Raw genomic sequence first — 18,126 nt, 5'->3', positions numbered from 1 at the left:
CCTCACTCTCTGGTAACCATGCTTGACAAAAAGAAAAAAACACAGTACAGCTAACATCTACTCCATCTGATTTCCTACAATGCCTCCTCTTGTTCTCTCTGAACCCTGACAGTATGCCCACGGGGTAGGTGGCATAAGAGGCCAAGGCTCCTTCTGAATCCTAGTCTATTATGCACTCAGGTGTACCTGGCCCCTAGACGAAAAACACCCATCACTGAACTTTCCACTTTCATTTTTTTTTTTTAACAAACATTTGTGTTTTAAGCAGTGGGTCATAAAAAACAACAAAAAAAGAAAACATAAAACTGACCCCATCACTGAAAGTTTATTAGCATTTCAGGTTTCCTTGAAAAAAAAATCATAATACGATGTGCCTTTATAACTTAATATAAACTCTTTTTGCATTCTTCAGTGGTAAAAATGTTGAAGTGCCACCATCTTCCAGACATGACTGTTCAAATAGTTATCAATCCAAATGATGCACTTGCACTCATGGATCCTCTTGATGAGTCAAAAAGGTTTTTTGTTTTTTGGTTTTTTTCTGAGCTCCAATCAAGGTACCAAATCCTATATTTAACTTTAATGGATTTAGTGATTAGTCATATCCTGTGTGATAGTACACAATGAACCAATATCCTGTACATTTTACCTTCTCCTTCTTACTCTAATAACAGAAATTTCAGTTTATTTTTTTTATTTTTTTTTAAAGAGAGAGTGAGAGAGGAGAGAGAGAGAGAGAGAGAGAGAGAGAGAGAGAGAGAGAGAGAGAGAGAGAGAGAGAGACAGAGAATTTTCAATATTTATTCTTTAGTTCTCGGCGGACACAACATTCTTGTTGGTATGTGGTGCTGAGGATCGAACCCGGGCCGCACGCATGCCAGGCGAGCGCGCTACCGCTTGAGCCACATCCCCAGCCCCCAGAAATTTCAGTTTAGAGTATAACCCTGAAGGGCAGGAACCTGGCCAACCATCATTCACACATGACTTTGCATATTAGGTTTCAGAATTATTATAAATTACACATTTTAAAGATTTTTGTTGTATGAAAAAAAAATTTCCTGGAAGGCTCTATTTTTAAAATTTTGGATTCTACTACTGGTTTTAAAAATGAAAATTAAAGCACAAACATGAAAAGACTTTTCCATTTTTTATTTATACATAAAAGGAATAGACCAAAAAAAAAAAAAAACATTCTTACATCAACCACCTACACAAAAATAACACTTTGTTTCTAATATGTTAATACAACAAATTTTTTAATACGACAAATTTTAATTAGCCATTTTCATTGGGTGGGGGGAAATACAGTGAGTGATTTTCTTAGTGTTGGAAGAGGGAACATTGATTTTTTTTAGTTTAAGCTATCTCAGAGGCCTTTGCAAAAATATAATCCCTATGATATGGTTTTCTTTCTTTTTTTTTTTTTAGAGAGAGAGAGAGAGAGAATGTTTTAATATTTTTTTTTTTTAGTTTTTGGCGGACACAACATCTTTGTATGTGGTGCTGAAAATAGAACCTGGTCGCAGGCATGCCAGGCGAGCGCGCTACCTCTTGAGCCACATCCCCAGCCCCTGTGATATGGTTTTCTAATCTAAAGAGATACAGTGCAATAACAAACATAGAAAATCCACATACACAGAAAATCTATCTGAGTTCAAAAAATATAATAGCAGTGTATGAATTATTAAAGAACACCAAGAGAGGGATAATATTGACTTGTCTCTAAAACCACTTCAAGTTATACACCATAAAAATCCCAACGTCACAAATGTGTATGTATATGTACACATGCATCATACATAGAATATCATACAGTACCAAACATTAGTCATAATTCACAAATAGTCTATCATTTCTGAGCATGTGATCTATCTTAAAAGAAACTACCTTGAAACATTAAGGAATTCCAAAGGACACCCTAGGCAAAATTTACCCTCTCAACAGCATGCAATTGATGGGAAGCAAATCCCCTCATTTCATACTAAGAGAAGCAAAATATTCTCACAGTATGGGTAAGCAAAGTAAGAGATTCAGTGCCCTGCTTTTACTCCTTTGAAAAACCATTGCACGTCATGCATGCCTCGTGATCTCAGAGCACCTTAACCAACAATGAAGATCAAATATGCTGGTATAGCTCAGGAGATTGATAGTGGAAGCACAGCCCAGCAGCTCTGAACATAAGATGAAGATGGGGGAAATGGAGGTTCACAGAGCTTTACCAATGCTCAAATCTACTGAAGGCCAAAAGGAAACACCAGAAAATCTCTTCCATTATATACATCTTTGTAGCATTTTAATCAACATTCTATAATCAGTAATGGCAGCAATGGGTCTGAGTAGGAAGGGGAACAGGTGACTGACTGGTGAAGTCTTTCCATGTGGGGGTGGGAGGCAGGGAGACACAGAGGCTGAGACAGCAACAGGATGGACTGACTATGCAGGCACAAGAAAGCAGGGTTTATACATTATATGGAAAATTCCTAAAAATAGCTAGTTTTATTGGGGGTGTTTAAGTATCTCTGACACACAAACACATGTTGTTTTATGGGATTCTCAGAACAATAAAATATCTAAAAATGGACTTTAATTCACAGTGGCTTATGTAATCTATATTTATTGTGATATAATCATATACTAAAATTCACCCTTTTAAAATATGAATGATTTTTTAGTATATTCACTGACCTATGCAACTATGACTACTACCTAAATTTAGAACATTTTCTTCGCCCCTAAAAGAAACATTAGCAGTCACTTTCTATCACCCAAGCCACTATTAGCAAATACTACTCTACTGTCTCTATAGATTTGCCCACTCTGGTCATTTATTAATGGACCCCTACAACATGTAGGTTCTTGGGACTGGCCTTGTTAACACAGCATAATGTTTTCAAAGTTCACCCATGTGGCAGCACGTATTAGTACTTCATTCTTTTTTAAGGCTGAGTGGTATATCACATTTTGTCTAGACATCTGACACTTGATGAACACTTAGACAGTTTTGTGACATTGTGAACGATGCTATGAACACAGTACATGTACAAGTTTGTGCATAAACATATTTTCACTTCTCTTGTGTTTATGTTAAAGTTATGGTTTAAGAAGAAAAAAATGAAATAACTTACATTTTAAGTCACTTAGATATGAAGCTTAAATTTTAATTTGTAAATCCCAAAAGCAATTGATGGAGAAAGGGAAATAAGTGAGAGTCGTATTTCTTTAATGGCATAAACCACCTTAAGTTGGCACTCCAAACCCAAGACAGATTCATAAAAGGAAGTCATTTTTAAATAATATTTCCAAATGGAGAATTTTTTAAATAAGATAATAATTAAAAGACAAAATTAGTTTTCCACTTCTTTCCACTGAACTTTGCATTTCTTTTCATATAGGTATGCTTTCCTATTTTCCATATAAGCCAGAAGAGGTACCAAAAATAGGTAAAAATCATATAAATTTCCTCTTGTTCCACTGCCACTGACCCTGGTTTCAGCTAGGAATGTTGAGTAAGAGGTGGAACACGAGGAAAGAATGCTGTGTGGGCCTAATAGGCCACTCCCACCTGATGGAAAAAGATCTATGGAAAGTACTTTCTGGCCCAATTTTACCTTTTTATTTCCATCTTTGGGGAAAGAGAGAGAGAGAGAGCGCGAGCGCACGAGAGAGCGCTGTCATCATCTCTTTGAATGTTAGCCATTACCAACCTGGATCCAACTCGACAGGAGATAGAAACTTCCCAGGACAGATGGAGGATCTGTCTGTGGGTTAGTGACCCATATGGGACTTTAAACATTACCTCCAACAACCAATTCCTCCACTGTGAGCCAAAATGTGCCTCACATCAGCCAGTTTCTCTCTGTGATTCTCAGATCCTAAACATTTCTATTTACTTTTGGTCCTAACCCAAGGATCCCAACTGACAGAATTTGAGGTGCACAATCAAGTATAGGTATGTTGCAGGGCCAGATTCCCACACTGCCCTGGCCATTTGCCTTGAATCTAGCCTAGTGCAAACCCCAGGACTATGTTCTGCTTGGTCTGAAAAACAAACTGAACTCCTTCAAAATAGCTGACACAAAAGAGTACCTTCCAGGTATTCCAAATCTCACTAAATCTTAGTTCCAATTACAAGTTGTGCCAGTATGCCAAAAATACCAAATACTGAAGTCCTTAAAATGAGCAGGTGCAGATGACAGTTTCCTTAGTAGAAGTGTACTTTCTATATGGGAGCATGTATGATGTGTTTATTTTGAACTTCATATTTACTTACAGTTTATGATTACTAAGTGACAGACATTGGCTAGACTGAAGTGGAACCATCACATCAACCATTTCACCTGGAAGGAGTACAAGCCATAAAGCATGGTCATCTGGGCCAGCACAGGAGCTCTGGGATGTCCCCAGGAGATACACGGAAGAGGGAGAGCCTCAAACAGCTTGAGATGCAGAAACAGCCTCCAGAGACGGCTGGCCTGCACTAAGCCTCAATGGATGCATGTAAAGAGAGAGCAAGCATCCCAAGAAGAACAGAAAATGCTAGAGTAGAGGCAGGAAAAGTGCATGCAAGCCCCGGTGGGTGGAGTGTGGAGTACATGGATTCTGGTGAAGGAGAGAATGGAAAGCAAGAGGGGCCCACTACAAAAGACAGGCTGTGCTAAGAACCTAGCCAATGGCAGGAGGCAACACAAGGCACTAAAACATAAGAAAACAAGGTTTAAATTTTTGAAAGATCAGTCCTTTGACCATATTCAGTTTCTCATTCCTTTCTGAGAGGACAGAAACTGTTAATAATAAAATTTCTTTCAATTTGCTATTTTTATGATTGCCTCTATTTCCCCTCAATCTCTACTGCAGTGGAACTATTTTCCTAAAGGTTTCAAGAACCTTGTAAATGTTAACAACATATGGTCATACATTTATTCATAGAAAAATTCCATACCAACCACCAGATTTTTCATAAAAATCAACTTATGTGATTGTAGTAATTAATAATCCCCCAAAAAAGAAAGCGCATTTTCAAAAGTTTCTTTCCATAAGCAGAGTTATTTTTTAAAATAACAACAAACTGCTCTAAAATAATTTTAAAGAGACATGTTTGAGGGACAGAAGCAGTGGCACAGAAATCAGAGGCACATATAATCAACAGGTAATAAAGCCATTAATGGCAACTTTTACGTCCTCTTCCCTGTGGTCACAATCCATTCTTTTGATTGAGGTATTGTGTAGGCAAATAATATTGTACGTGTTCTTCAATTAAATTACACACTGTCTTTTTAAGCAAAGAGGAAAACTCAAGCAGGAATAGTAGGACACTTGGGAATGTTTTGCAGGAGTAAAGCCATTTAGTAGATGAAACATATTAGTGATTCAATTAGCCTTTACTAAATAGCTACTAGGGGCCAGAACACAGTATTGAAGAATTTCACATTCTTCATGCTGCTCAATATTCACATTAACCCTGCAAGGGAGCATCCCACTTTTGAGATGAGGAAAATGAGGCTCTACAGGGCAAGCTTGCCCTAGGTTAAATGGCTAATAAATGTGGATATACAACATACTTTATATACAGAGATATGAAAAATTGTGGTATATATGTGTAATAAGAATTGTAATACCAAAAAAACACAATTTTTCATATCTTTGTATATGAAGTATGTTCACGCCAATGGATGCCTGTATAAAGATATGAAAAACTGTGCTGTATATGTGTAATAAGAATTGTAATGCATTCTGCTGTCGTGTATTTAAAAAAACTAAAATCAATTTTTAAAAAAATTTAGATATCCAACACCTTTTCCTTAAGAAAGATGAGGGGAGAAGGGGAAAACAGTGAACAAGCAGGTCCCAGAAACTCCCTTCTCTCACTTTTGCCCCTCACTTACATGAAATATCCATGTAACATAGTCTCTTGTTCCCCTTTCTCAGTAACTCAGCAGCCAGTTAGCACCATGTCTTTGTACTCAACCAACAGTTGCTCAAGTTGTCCTGGAAACTACTTGCTACCCTGCCCAAATACCTCAGTTATTCCAAATACCAGAGTCATTTCCGTACTAACAATTGTATAAAGTCCTAGTCTTGCCCTGGGATTGATTCACAGTCCTCTGATCATGACCAACTGTCTAACAAAAACTCTCCAAGGAGCCAAACTGCCCTCCATGCCCTTGGTTCACACTGTTCCCCTTCCTAGAATGCCTCCACTTCTATTCTCAGTATGGCAGCAACACTCCAGATTCATACACCCGGCCCCACTGCAGACCTACAAAACCAAAACCCACTAAGCAGGTGCTCTCTGAGGTTGCTCCACTGCTCAATTAGAAAACACTTCCCCAAATCAAGGACAACCTTCCTGCCCACCAAACCCAAAGCAAACCAAACCCTAGTGATTGAATGACACACCCTCTCACTCCAGAAAGGTGACTCCAACTGCTAAAATCCAGAAGCAAAACAACTATCCCATTCCACCCTGGGCCAACTGATCCTACAACTCTGTTATTTATGATTTTATACATTCTTCTTGTCTCTTCCTTTTGAGTGCAAAAGTTTAGTCTTAAAATTCATATAGCATGATGTTTTATACATAGCAGCACTTCAGCAAATTCCACACTTTAGAGTTGGAACTCTTGCACCCTGTGTATACCAGGAATCATAAATGTGAGACCATATGCACAAGAACAGATATGTAAATAGTCAGTACCCTGACCCAAAGCACTCACATGAAATATCCATGTAACATGTTCTTAATGCCTAGACAGCACCCTGCACAGAGGGTCTGAATGAAGGTTGGTGAATGAGGACAGAGAAACATTTTCACCCATCAGTTATCATGACCACAAAAATATATTTCTTTTTACCAGAGGCGGGGAAAATGTTACTTATGACTAAGTGTAAGGCTTCAAAAAACTGCTTATTGAGGACAACTCTTGGACTAAGTCATGCCACTTTACTGCCCAGAAAAAAAAAAAATTGATTTGTTTAACTTGAAGAGAAACAGCTCATATGTACGTATATAATGCCAAAAAAAAATTAGCTGAAGCATAACACAAAATGCTTACTTCAGAGAAAGGCTTGGTGAATTGGGATCTTTGGGGGAGGGAGGTTATACACAATAAACATGATCTGCCCACAATCCCCCCCACCCCAGACAGAAGTTAATCTCACTACCACATGCCATCTAGCAATCTAAACACTACTTTACAACAACCCAGTTACTCACTTCTTCACACAGGATTTGTCTTGTTCTATTAAACAGAATAGATAGAGAATAAAAGCTAAAACACAGTTAATATGCTTTTGCTTCATTGTTGCCTTATAAAGGATGGGGAAAGTGAGAAGATTAAGATCTTTAGTCTAACAATCCAAGAGGAAAAAATACAAATGAACTTAGAAGATACTCAGACCCTTGTAACATTTAAGAGTCAAAACGCTCATGATCCAATGACTGAACCTTGTATAGTAAAGCCCATCTTAAAATTCACCTCCTGAGTTATATTTAAAGAGTTTTTAAAATTATTTTTATTAGTTATTGATGGACCTTTATTTGTTTTTATGTGGTGCTGAGAATCAAACCCAGTGCCTCACACATGATAGGCAAGCGCATTACCACTGAGCTACAACCCCAGCCCCACATTTAAAGAGTTTTAAAATAATTTTGGAAACCCCTGAATAATCTCTGACTCTCCCTCTCTTTTGTCTCCAACTGCAATGTCACAATCACCTTCCTTCCTTCTCTTCTCTACCTGGTCATCTCAGACTTACCCTTTACTTGTACCCCTTTTCTCTTAGTGCCTCTTCCCCAGACTCCCTATGAAACAACCTCTTCTAATATTAAAGAGCAAGATCCAGATCTAACATCAAGGCCTCTCAACATCCCAAAGGCATCCTCTTCTTCTGTGATACACCACAGCCTGACAATCCACACCACTGTCTCTCTTCTCCTGGAGGACCATGGAGTCTCTTGCCCTAACCTTTAATAGTCCATTTTCCACACAGCAGCCAGTAGATTCCCCACTAAATGTCCACCACCCAAAACAGGATTTTAGACGTGGTAAATGCTTAATTTATGTGGGCAGAACAAACTAATGATTCAATCAATCAACTACATTTGTATCCCCCAAACAAGCAATTCAACCAATGTACACTATGTACATGATGAAATATGACTAACTTTAAGCACGTAAAATTATCAAAGCAAAAGGAAATGCCTGTCACTTTCTCTCTGTTCAGGACCCAGACACAGGCAGAGCATGTTACTGCATTTCTCTTTTCTTTCATAACTTAAAATGTTGCTTTCCTTATTCATTTAGAACATTTAGATTTTAGATTATAAACTGTCACAAACAATCCTTAAAAATGCCAAAGGTAAGGTTGGCAGGGGATTTGCCCCCTTATCTGCTTTACAAGATAAACAAGTGCCCAATTTCCATTAATTTTGTTTGATTGTCAGAAAGAGCTCAACCAACTGTAAGAAATATTTTACAACTGTTTTTTTTTTTAAATCAACATCTTCCACTTTGTGTCAGGTTCCTAAACATCCCTTAAAGTTCTCTTTAAAATGCAAAAGTCATGCTATTTTCCCAACAGATTACAAAAACGATAGTGTAATTTTTTTTTCCTTAAAAGAAATTTGGAGGATGCCACCCTGAGCATCTTGCATACACTCGATTAGGCAGACAGGGCCATATTTCCCTGACCCGATGCCCCAAATCCCATAGGAACCAGGCCACTCCACTATAATAGACAGGAAATAGCAAAATGAATATGCTTTCTACTAAATATCACTATCACAAAAGAAATATCCTCAGGTGCTTGAGAGAAACTTCAGCGTGGGCTGTTGTCAAACACAGACAGTCGATAAAACAATTTAACAAAATGCCTTTTCACTTCTGACACATTGTACAAGAATGCAGTTAAGTGGAGACAATGTTATCACCCCACCAAGAAAAATGGAAATCTACTGGGCTCCGAAATCAGGCCCTGGCTCCGCAGCCCCGGCACCATATGGAAGTAGTTCTAGATAGGTAAAAAGCCGAGTTCCTGGCAGGAAAACTTTTAATTCAGTGACTGATTCCAGGCTTGAGCTTTTTTACGGAGCCCTGCACGGGGGTCTGTTCATCACCAAGACTCTGCTAACAATCGCCCTATGAGCTTGTGCGTCCGAGTGTCCCTTTCGGGGCCGCATCCCCACCCGGAACGGGCGACTTTCTCTTACCCCTGCAGCCCCCAAATCGCACCCGGCCTCCCCAGAGCGGGATGGGCTAGAAGGAAAAGAAAGGTTCACTACAGTTCTTTACTCCGCCCGGAGGAAAGGAGGGTAAAGAAGGCACGAAGCCACGCACCGCCGTGTGTGGAATAATTAAACTCCTCTTACACCCAAAAAAAGTTCCCTTTCCCCAGCCTTTGCCTACGGGGCCTGGGAGCGGGAGAGGCCTGGGGCTGGATTTCAAGGGACCGCGGCAGAGCCGGGGCGGAGGCTTCTGGCCAGGCTCTCCCCGCGACCCCCGCGCACGGGGTTCGGGCTTCACTCCCTGCAGGCTCCGGGGCGCCTGTGGCCCGCCTGCACGGCACTGCCCTCCTCGCCCCGCGGTCCCACGGCCGGAGCTCCGAGGGGACCGGGGACTTCGTTCGGTGGGGACAGCGGGTCGCGACGCCGGGTCTGGCGTGGTCACTCAGCCGACCCAGCAGGCACGGAGAACTTTACCGCCCGCAGCCCGGGGCGGGGGGCGCCAGCGAGGCCCGGCCCGGCCGCCGCACTTTCCCTTTCCCCGCCTCCCTTCTGTCTCCCTCCTCCCGTTTCCAGGAAGCGCCATATTGATCCCGGCGCCTTCCCCCTCCTCCTCCTCCTCCTCCTCCTCCTGCCCCCAGCTGCCCTCCTCCTCCCGGCTTCCCCCGCCCCCCCCCCGTGCCCGTGCGCCCCCGGCCCCTCACCTTGGCGATGGCCTTCCGGTAGCGGGTCACCGCTTGCTGGATGAGGCTGAAAACTTTCATGTGGCCGTCTCCGCACGGCACGACCACCCGGGTCCTCCCGAAGCACACGGTCACTTTCATGCCGCCGCCGCCGCGGGCTGGCCCGCGCCCCTCGCTGACCCCGGCGGGAGCGGCCCTGAGCCGGAGCGCCTGGACACTGGGCGCGGTGGGGCCGCTACACCGGCGCGCGGGCTGCTAGGGGCGCGGGCAGGCGGCTGCGCCGGGGGGCCGCTCGGCTACCATGCCCGGCCCGGCCCGACCGCCCTCGCCTAGCCGGAGGCTCCCCTCGCCTCTGCCCGCCCGGGCGCCCTCAGTCTCCGGCCACCTGTTCGGCGTCTCGGCGCGCTCGGCGGCGGCGGCGGCGGCCCGGGGCTGTGTGGCGCTCGCGCTCACTCGGGCCGAGGGGGGAGGGGACGGCGGCGAGGGGAGGGGAGGAGGAGGAGCAGGGCTGGGCACACAACACCGCGCACATGCGGCAGGGGGAGGCGCGGCCCGCTCCCGGCGCGGGGCGGGGCGCACGGCCGCCCACTGCCCCCACCAGCCACCTCCCTTCCCGCAGCCGACGGCCGATAGACCCCTTAACCCTGCAGTCACTCCTGCTGGCGGCCTTTCGCCTCTACCGTCCCTTTTCCGGGGCGCCGCCGCAGAGGTGCGAGGCTGGGGCGCCTCCTTCCTCCACCCCGACCCCTGAGTTCTGGCACTGCGGTCTCCCCAGCCCCCCTCACTCTGCCCAGCACGCTGAGGGGCTGTGCTTGTCCCACTGAGCTCCGCCTTGGGGATGCCCTCTCAAAGTCCCTGAGGTCTCTACTGAGCTCCCGCCCCCAGCCTTTCTTTGTCACTTTTAATCCCCGTCCTCGGACTGGGGGGTTTCGAGTACAATCGCATCTGGAAAAAGCAGTTTGTACTCGGCGTAGCAGACCAAATGAGCCAACACCTTTAAAGGTGTGGGCTTTAAAGCTCAGCAGCCACCAAGTCGCCCCCGGGAGGATAGGGATGGGGCTGGGTAGGGACGTTCCGCTGAGATCTCTCTCCACCGGCCTGCGTGTCTCTTCCCAGCCCGCAGCTTGGCAGGGTTTTTGCACTGGCTTGCTTACTTGGCTGCAAGGCCAGGCAGCGGTTGTTCTGCGTTAAAAGCAGAAATTAATCGTTTCTTCTGGGGAGAGGTTGGTGAGGCTTCGACGATCCCGGCCTTTCTCCTGAGGCCATCATTTACCTTGAAGTTTCCTGTTGACCCCTGAGTGAAACATCGTTTAAATATGTAGAACTTTTCCATCAGCAATTCATATAAATTTTTTTAAAGTCTGCGACATAGGCAACCCTAACGCAAATCTGAAAAAATATATATATATGCTTCAAATGTGCTGGGGGATCGTTGTGCAAGGGAATCCCCACGATGTGCAGGCGCTTAACGCAAGCACTTAAACCCGCAACTCCGTATAGAGTTGGTTACTTGCAGAATATGAGAAAAGAACATAGACCAAGTTAAGAAAAGAAGTTCATTGCTGTCTTAATTATGAGCTGTTGATTCCTAAATAACCATATGTCACTGTGTTTAAGAATGACAATTGAGGGGCTGGGGTCGTAGCTCAGTGGCAGTGTGCTTCCCTCAGCACCACATTTCAAAAACAAATAAAATGAAGGTATGGTGTCCATGTTTTTTTTAAAAAAAATGACAATTGACAATTATCAGTAAAGATTTATTGTCGACTCAAGTTTGTAATTTTTTTTAAATAAATTCATTTGTGCTAGTTGTTTCTGGGATGTGTGATCACAACAAATCTCCCCATGAGCTCGAGAACTTCATCACTTACAGCTGGTGATCATTCATTCCTCCCACTCCACCTCCCACTTTAAAGTAAGGAAACAAGACAAAGAGGTTAGTCTGCTTTCCAGAATTCCTGCATTTTCCACTATCCCACACTGCCCTAGATAGAGCACACACTGTCATATAAAATATTGTACTTCCTCTCTCATCTCACTCTTATCAAGTATCCTAGCAAATCAGTGCAATGAATAGGTGCTGTAAACCATCATCCCCATCTTCCTCCAGGATACTAACCAAGAAATCACTTTTCCCGAGGCCACTGAGAAAGCTTGAGGCAGTCCAAGACAATCCAGGTTTCTCTTCCACACTGTCCTGGGAAATATTCATCATTCTCTTATTTGACTGCAACATTCAATATTTCTTTTTGTGTGTGTGTATGTGTGTGTGTGTGTGTGTGTGTGTATGTTATGTTATGTTTTTTTAATTTTTATTTATTTTTTTAGTCATACATGACAGTAGAATGCATTTTGATATATAATACATACATGGAATGTACATACATCAATCATATTGTCTACTTTATTCTGCTGCCCTTCCTATCCTCCCTACTCCTTATTTCTACTCAAGTTTGTAACAACTATGACAGTGATTCCTGCTGAGATCGTTTTAAATTAATAATTGGGTCAGCAACAACAATTATGGGGGCTGTTTCTGTTTTCATGCATGGGAGGGGATATACAGTGGGCCTTCTCAAAAAAAAATTCTAATAGAAAAGTCAAGTTTCAGTAATAGCCATAGTACATCAGCACATAGCTAAATTCAGCTCTTACTCCATCCATTTACTTGTGCCTTAGACATGGTGTTCATTCTCATTCCAGTCTCAGTTTTACCAATTAAGTGAACCTGATGAGCTCCATCTCATAAATTATAAGGATTAGGTAGCGCGCTCGCCTAGCATGCGTGCGGCCCGGGTTCGATCCTCAGCAGCACCACATACCAACAAAGATGTTGTGTCCGCCGAGAACTAAGAAAAAATAAATAAATGTTAAAATTCTCTCTCTCTGTCCCCCCCCCTCTCTCTCTCTCTCTCTCTCTCTCTCTTTAAAAAATAAAAAATAAAAAAATAAATTATAAGGATTAGATAACATTAAAATACAGTCTATCACATGGGAGGGTATAGTATAACAGAGTCTAGTTATCATAAAGTAGTTAAAGGGTAACAAAGTCCAGGACAGAATAGCAGATGATGATGGGACTAGGGATAGACAGGGGAAACTAGGGATAGACAGGGGAAACTAGGGATAGACAGGGGAATGAGAAACCCAAGGCTTGGAGAAATTCCTGGACAGATAAAGACCAGAGCTCATGACTCTCAGCTCTGTACTTATTCACACTAATTCAGTTTCACCTATAGTTAGTGAAGTACTTCCATATGGAAAACATTGAAAATATTACATAAAGATGAGTCCAAAAAGACAGCTTACACCGGTGCAGTGGCACATGTCTATAATCCCAGCCTCTTGAGAGCCTGAGGCAGGAGAATCATGAGTTCAAAGCCAACCTCACCAACCATGAGGTGCTAAACAACTTAGTGAGACCCTGTCTCTAAATAAAATACAAAACAGGGCTGGGGATGTGCCCCTGAGTTCAATCCCCCAAAATTGACACCCCTCCCCCCCAAAAAAGACAGACTAGATGTCAAAATAAGATAATTACTCCAATAACTGTATTTCAAGACATTAAATAGTAAGTGGCAGCAAAGTGTCTATGACACTTCTGGGAAGGGAGGCATGCCTGAATAAATGAGGTGAAAGTATATCATTTTATTTACATCAGTTCCTCTCACTATTCATTAATAAGGATTTGGACAGTTTTCCAAACATATGATCCCTAAGATTGATAATAATAGCAGGTATTCAGTAAACCAGATAAAGCCTTATGGCTTTATTTAAATCTACCTAGTTAAGCTAATGAAAGCATCCCCCTTGATATTAATAATTGATGAAAAACTGCTGTTCTGTAATTTAAGATGCCAGACCCTTTTGTGTCTTGAGTCAGTTTCATAAAACTTCATGACAAATAATGAATCCACTTTTACCAATACATCCCTCAACTAATATCTGCCCATAAAGTTGGATTAGGGCCAGGCCACCTTTATGTCTATGAAATGTTCAGCTTGACCGAATTGCCCCTGGCCTGAGGTAAGCATAAAAGCAAGCCCAGTCCCAATGAGAAACAAAATTATCAAAGTCAAGGATCAAATGTTATGTAAATATTTTATAATGTGTTTACTTTCCTAAATTCTGCATATTTCTGGAAAGAAAAAAAATTATTACTCTTCTCTTCCTTATACTTCTGTTTTACAATTGATTGGTTCAGTTGGTTTTCAAGACCTCAGAGAGTTCTGAGAATTAATTAGGGTTTAGCTGGGCTTTGGGTCTGTCTGCAAATGGACAGGTATGATCACATAGACTATAATTTAAACTATATCCAGCCATACTCATGGGCACCTTCAAATAAATACACACTCAATGTGTGTTAGGGACAGGATTGCATTACCAGAATTTCACCCTTAGAAAGTTAATACTAAATACAAAGAATACATGCAGACAAATATTTGAAATTCAGTCATACATTGAAGATTATATTTATCTCTGGGGCATTTCACACACCTATCAATGCCTACTCTTAGATTTAAGATCATGTTAACGATCTCATATGCCTAGCCTCACACATAGTCTAATAGGAGAAGTGGGTAACTCATTTAATAAATACTTACGTCCACTTATTTTATGTCAAATCCTGTACCACACATTGGGTTGGCTAAGTCCCTCCCTGAAGAGGTCCCCAATCTGGAAAAGATTTCAGAAGTGAACAGGCAGCAACTGAGAGTACAGTGTTACATATTAGAGATCCTGGTGATACCCAGAGAAAGTATTTATTTCTTCTGGTAAAGAGGAAAGGAAGAGGAGGAAATCTAACATTGTCCAAGAGAAATATAATGTGAACCACATTTATGATTTAATATTCTCATAGCCACAGGTGAAATTAATTTCAATAATATAGTTGATTTAACTCAATAGATACCACAAATTATTATCTCAGTATGTAATCAATTTTTAAAAAATATTAATGGGTCTTTTATATTCATTTTTTTTTTCACATAAGTCCTCACGATCCTGTGTGGTTGATATCACAGCACATCTCAATTTGAACCAGACCCATTTCCAAAGCTCAATAGCTACATGTGGCATCTGGCTAACATATTGGACCGAGTAGCTCTGAAGAATGGGATTGCTGATGACTTGAAGCTATACACACTGTCAAGGAACTGACTCACAAGTGGATTGAGCTCTTTGAAGACAGAGACTGTGTTAGTCACAGCCCTTCAGCAGAAGTTATCACAACATTGGACTCATTAAGCATTTGGTGAATGGATGAAAGAGTGAGTGCATGAGTGAATGAATGCAGAGGGTGCAAAGAAAGATGGCTTCTTGACACAGACGTGCATGGTACACTACTACAGCTGTGTCTGGCATAAAATGCAAAGATTGAGGGACGAAAGAACTGCATTTAGGCTCAGTGCAGCTTCCCTGTTGTTGAGAAACATTAAACACAAATCAGGCATGAGCTCATGTGAATTGCATGTTGAGAGTAATGATCAACAAAGGAAAAGGAAACAAACAAGAAAGGAAGAGAATAAAAGAGAGGAGGACCCTTAATAATCCCCAACCTGCTGAAAGCAGTCAATAGACTGAAAAGTACAGGGAATGGCTTGATTAAAAACAGAAGTAAGGGGCTGGGGATGTGGCTCAAGCGGTAGCGCGTTCGCCTGGCATGTGCCGGGTGCTGGGTTCGATCCTCAGCACCACATGAAAATAAAGATGTTGTGTCCACCAAAAAACTAAAAAATAAATATCAAAAAAATTCTCTCTCTCTCTCTCTCTCTCTCTCTCTCTCTCTCTCTCTCTCTCTCTCTCTCTCTCTCTCTCTCTTAAAAAAAAAACCCACAGAACTAAGGCTTGAGCTTGGTGGTAGAGCACTTGCCTAGCATGTGTGAGGCACTGGGTTTGATCCTCAGCACCACATAAAAATAAACAAATAAAATAAAGGTATTCTGTTCATCTACAAAAATAAAAAATAAAATAAAAACAGAAGTAAATCATCTAGGACCACAAATTCCCTGCCAGACTCCCTCAGCCCATCTCCTTTTCCCCTTATAGTCAGTGCTTCTGATTTCAGTTCTTATCAGATGCAGTAGCACTCAGCAACTCCAGAGACTGAGGCAGGAAGACCAAGTCTGAGGCCAGCCTTAGCAACTAAGCAAGGTTCTCAGCAGGGAGACCTTATCTCAAAACTTTAAAATAAATTAAAAGGGCTGGAGATGTAGATCAGTGATTAAAGCATCACTGGTTTCAATCCCCACTATCAAAAAAACTAAAGTAAATGTTAGTTCTTTCAGGCTAATCTTTGAGCACAAAGTTCAGAGTCAAGTTCTCTGACAAGGCCTAGAGCACTGGCCTTTTATATTTCAGGGGAAACAGAGGTGTATGTAGACAGTGAGATTGCTGTGATTTAAGGAATTTCAGAGTTTGAACCAACATGCTCTGCTGGGGAGAAAGGCATTTTTCCTTCTCTCAAAAGTGGGCATGGTTCTCCCAGGAATATAAATAACTGAAAGTCTAGAAAGAAAGAAAGAAAACAAAAAGGGTGAAAATGAGGTGGAAATGGGAACAGGTGAAGGAAATAATTTTAAGTATTTCTAAATGCATAAAGAAATTAACTTCTCACCCAGGGACTCTTATTGCATGATTAAAAGAAAAAGGATGAAATGAATTCACATAAAGCTTCATACTAATGCTTAGATGAATCTCAGCTCTAAAGGTCTCTGATAAGGAGAGAGATATGAATAATCTTTGAAAGACCATTTAACGAATGTAGCCAAACAGTTTCATTCAGTAATGAGAAAAAGAAAAAAAGGTATTGAGGTTGATAATCACAAAAACATACTTTTGTGTTTGACCCTGTTGAGATTAAATGGAGGAAAATTTTAAACCCTGAAAAATCAGGATGAGCAAAGGGAAGGCTTTAATTAGAGTCAGAGTGGTAGAATTAAACAAAGTCCAAGCCTTGGAGCCACAGGAGTTACCAGCCTGCAAGACCTCCCCAATACAACATGCCCTACCCTACCTCCAGCCCACCTGATACAGGAATGTCCTTTTGCCTATAGCTAGAGTTCTCGAGAGCCAGGTCTGCTGGTGTCAGAGGAAGCACATGGCTGTGAGTCTGCTTTCTAATAAAGTCCAGGCCGCTGACATTCTGTGTAATAATTCTGATACGCTGAACCAGTGCACATCCAACCCTGCTGATCCCCCATACCTGATTTTAAATGACTGACACATCCTTCCTTCCTCCGTCAAGTTAATCTGTTAAGCTAGGAGTTCAAGCTCAAAATCTCTCTCTGGTACTTTGGAATTTCAGTGCCTAAGCAGAGGCAATGAATTGTTTGGGCTGTGGAGGTTTACTCGGGTGGAGCATGATGGAGTGGGGCTCCAGTCCTGGATACAGAACCCATAGAAGCAAGAAGTCATGTAACCACAAAACAATAACAACACGTCTCCCTTTCCTGGCCCAGACCTCCTCTCCCATGGGTTATTTTGTGGTCCAGACCATGTCATTTCTCTGCTCAAGAGTCCCGAGATGCTCCTCGTCCCATTCAGAGAAAGAAAAACCAAGTCGTAATGATTTACAAGGACCCATGTGATCCACCCTTCACTTCCAAAACTCTTCTACTCTTCTCTCTTATTCACTCGGTCTCAGCAGCCCTAGTCTTTCTGCTGATCCTTAAATAGGCTGCATGGAATTTCACCTCAGGGCTTTTGCACTTGCTGCTCTTTATCCTAGAATGCTCTTCTTTCTTTCTCTGCTTGGCTTTTCCCCTCACTTCTTTCAGGCCCTGCCAAATGTCACTTTTGCATTTCCTAACCACCCAACATAGAATAATAATAATTTCTCCCTGTTCCTCACTATGCCCTTTGCTTTATTATTCTCCATGACACTTATCACTATTTGTTGAGGGCCACAGCCGAGTGGGAATGACACCTGGCATTTTGCCAGAGGGAATGGTTGAAAGATGACACCAGCGAGCCATTGAGATGGTGTATTCAGTTGTGTATTAGACCTTTGCTGTTCGGCAATAGGGCGGCTCGGGCGCCCGCTACTTTGGAGTTCCCATTGAGTTCTCTGGGGTTCGAAGAGAGTGGGCGCAGAGCCCGGGGGAGAGCTGGGAGAGTTCCCGTGTGTGTGGAGTGCTGGTAGAGTTCGGGCAATAAAGTTTCCTGTTTGAACATACAAGTGCTTTGTGGCAGCTCGTGATTTGTGCCCAACCAGACTGCGGC

The 18,126-nt window shown here is 42.3% G+C and overlaps 1 protein-coding gene across 24 annotated transcripts in view; it reads right to left on the bottom strand.

Moving 5' to 3' along the window:
* The window catches only part of Pard3 (par-3 family cell polarity regulator), a 669,836-nt gene extending 659,494 nt beyond the window's left edge, over window positions 1-10,342 (bottom strand). For 11 of the 24 annotated variants that reach the window (XM_078023399.1, XM_078023411.1, XM_078023404.1 and 8 more), the window contains exon 1: window positions 9,925-10,341. In XM_078023399.1, the coding sequence (XP_077879525.1) occupies window positions 9,925-10,044 (120 nt within the window). In that variant the 5' untranslated portion in view covers window positions 10,045-10,341. Of the gene's footprint in view, window positions 1-9,924 lie in introns of all 24 variants that reach the window. The other 13 variants (XM_078023408.1, XM_078023401.1, XM_078023406.1 and 10 more) reach the window with 3 other exon arrangements.
* Between the last annotated feature and the right edge of the window lie 7,784 nt (window positions 10,343-18,126).

This window comes from Ictidomys tridecemlineatus, chromosome 10 (assembly GCF_052094955.1).
Source record: "Ictidomys tridecemlineatus isolate mIctTri1 chromosome 10, mIctTri1.hap1, whole genome shotgun sequence".
Taxonomy (NCBI): Eukaryota; Metazoa; Chordata; class Mammalia; order Rodentia; family Sciuridae; genus Ictidomys; species Ictidomys tridecemlineatus.
The sequence above is the reverse complement of the archived record's forward strand: the minus strand, read 5'-3'. Positions and strand labels throughout refer to the sequence as shown.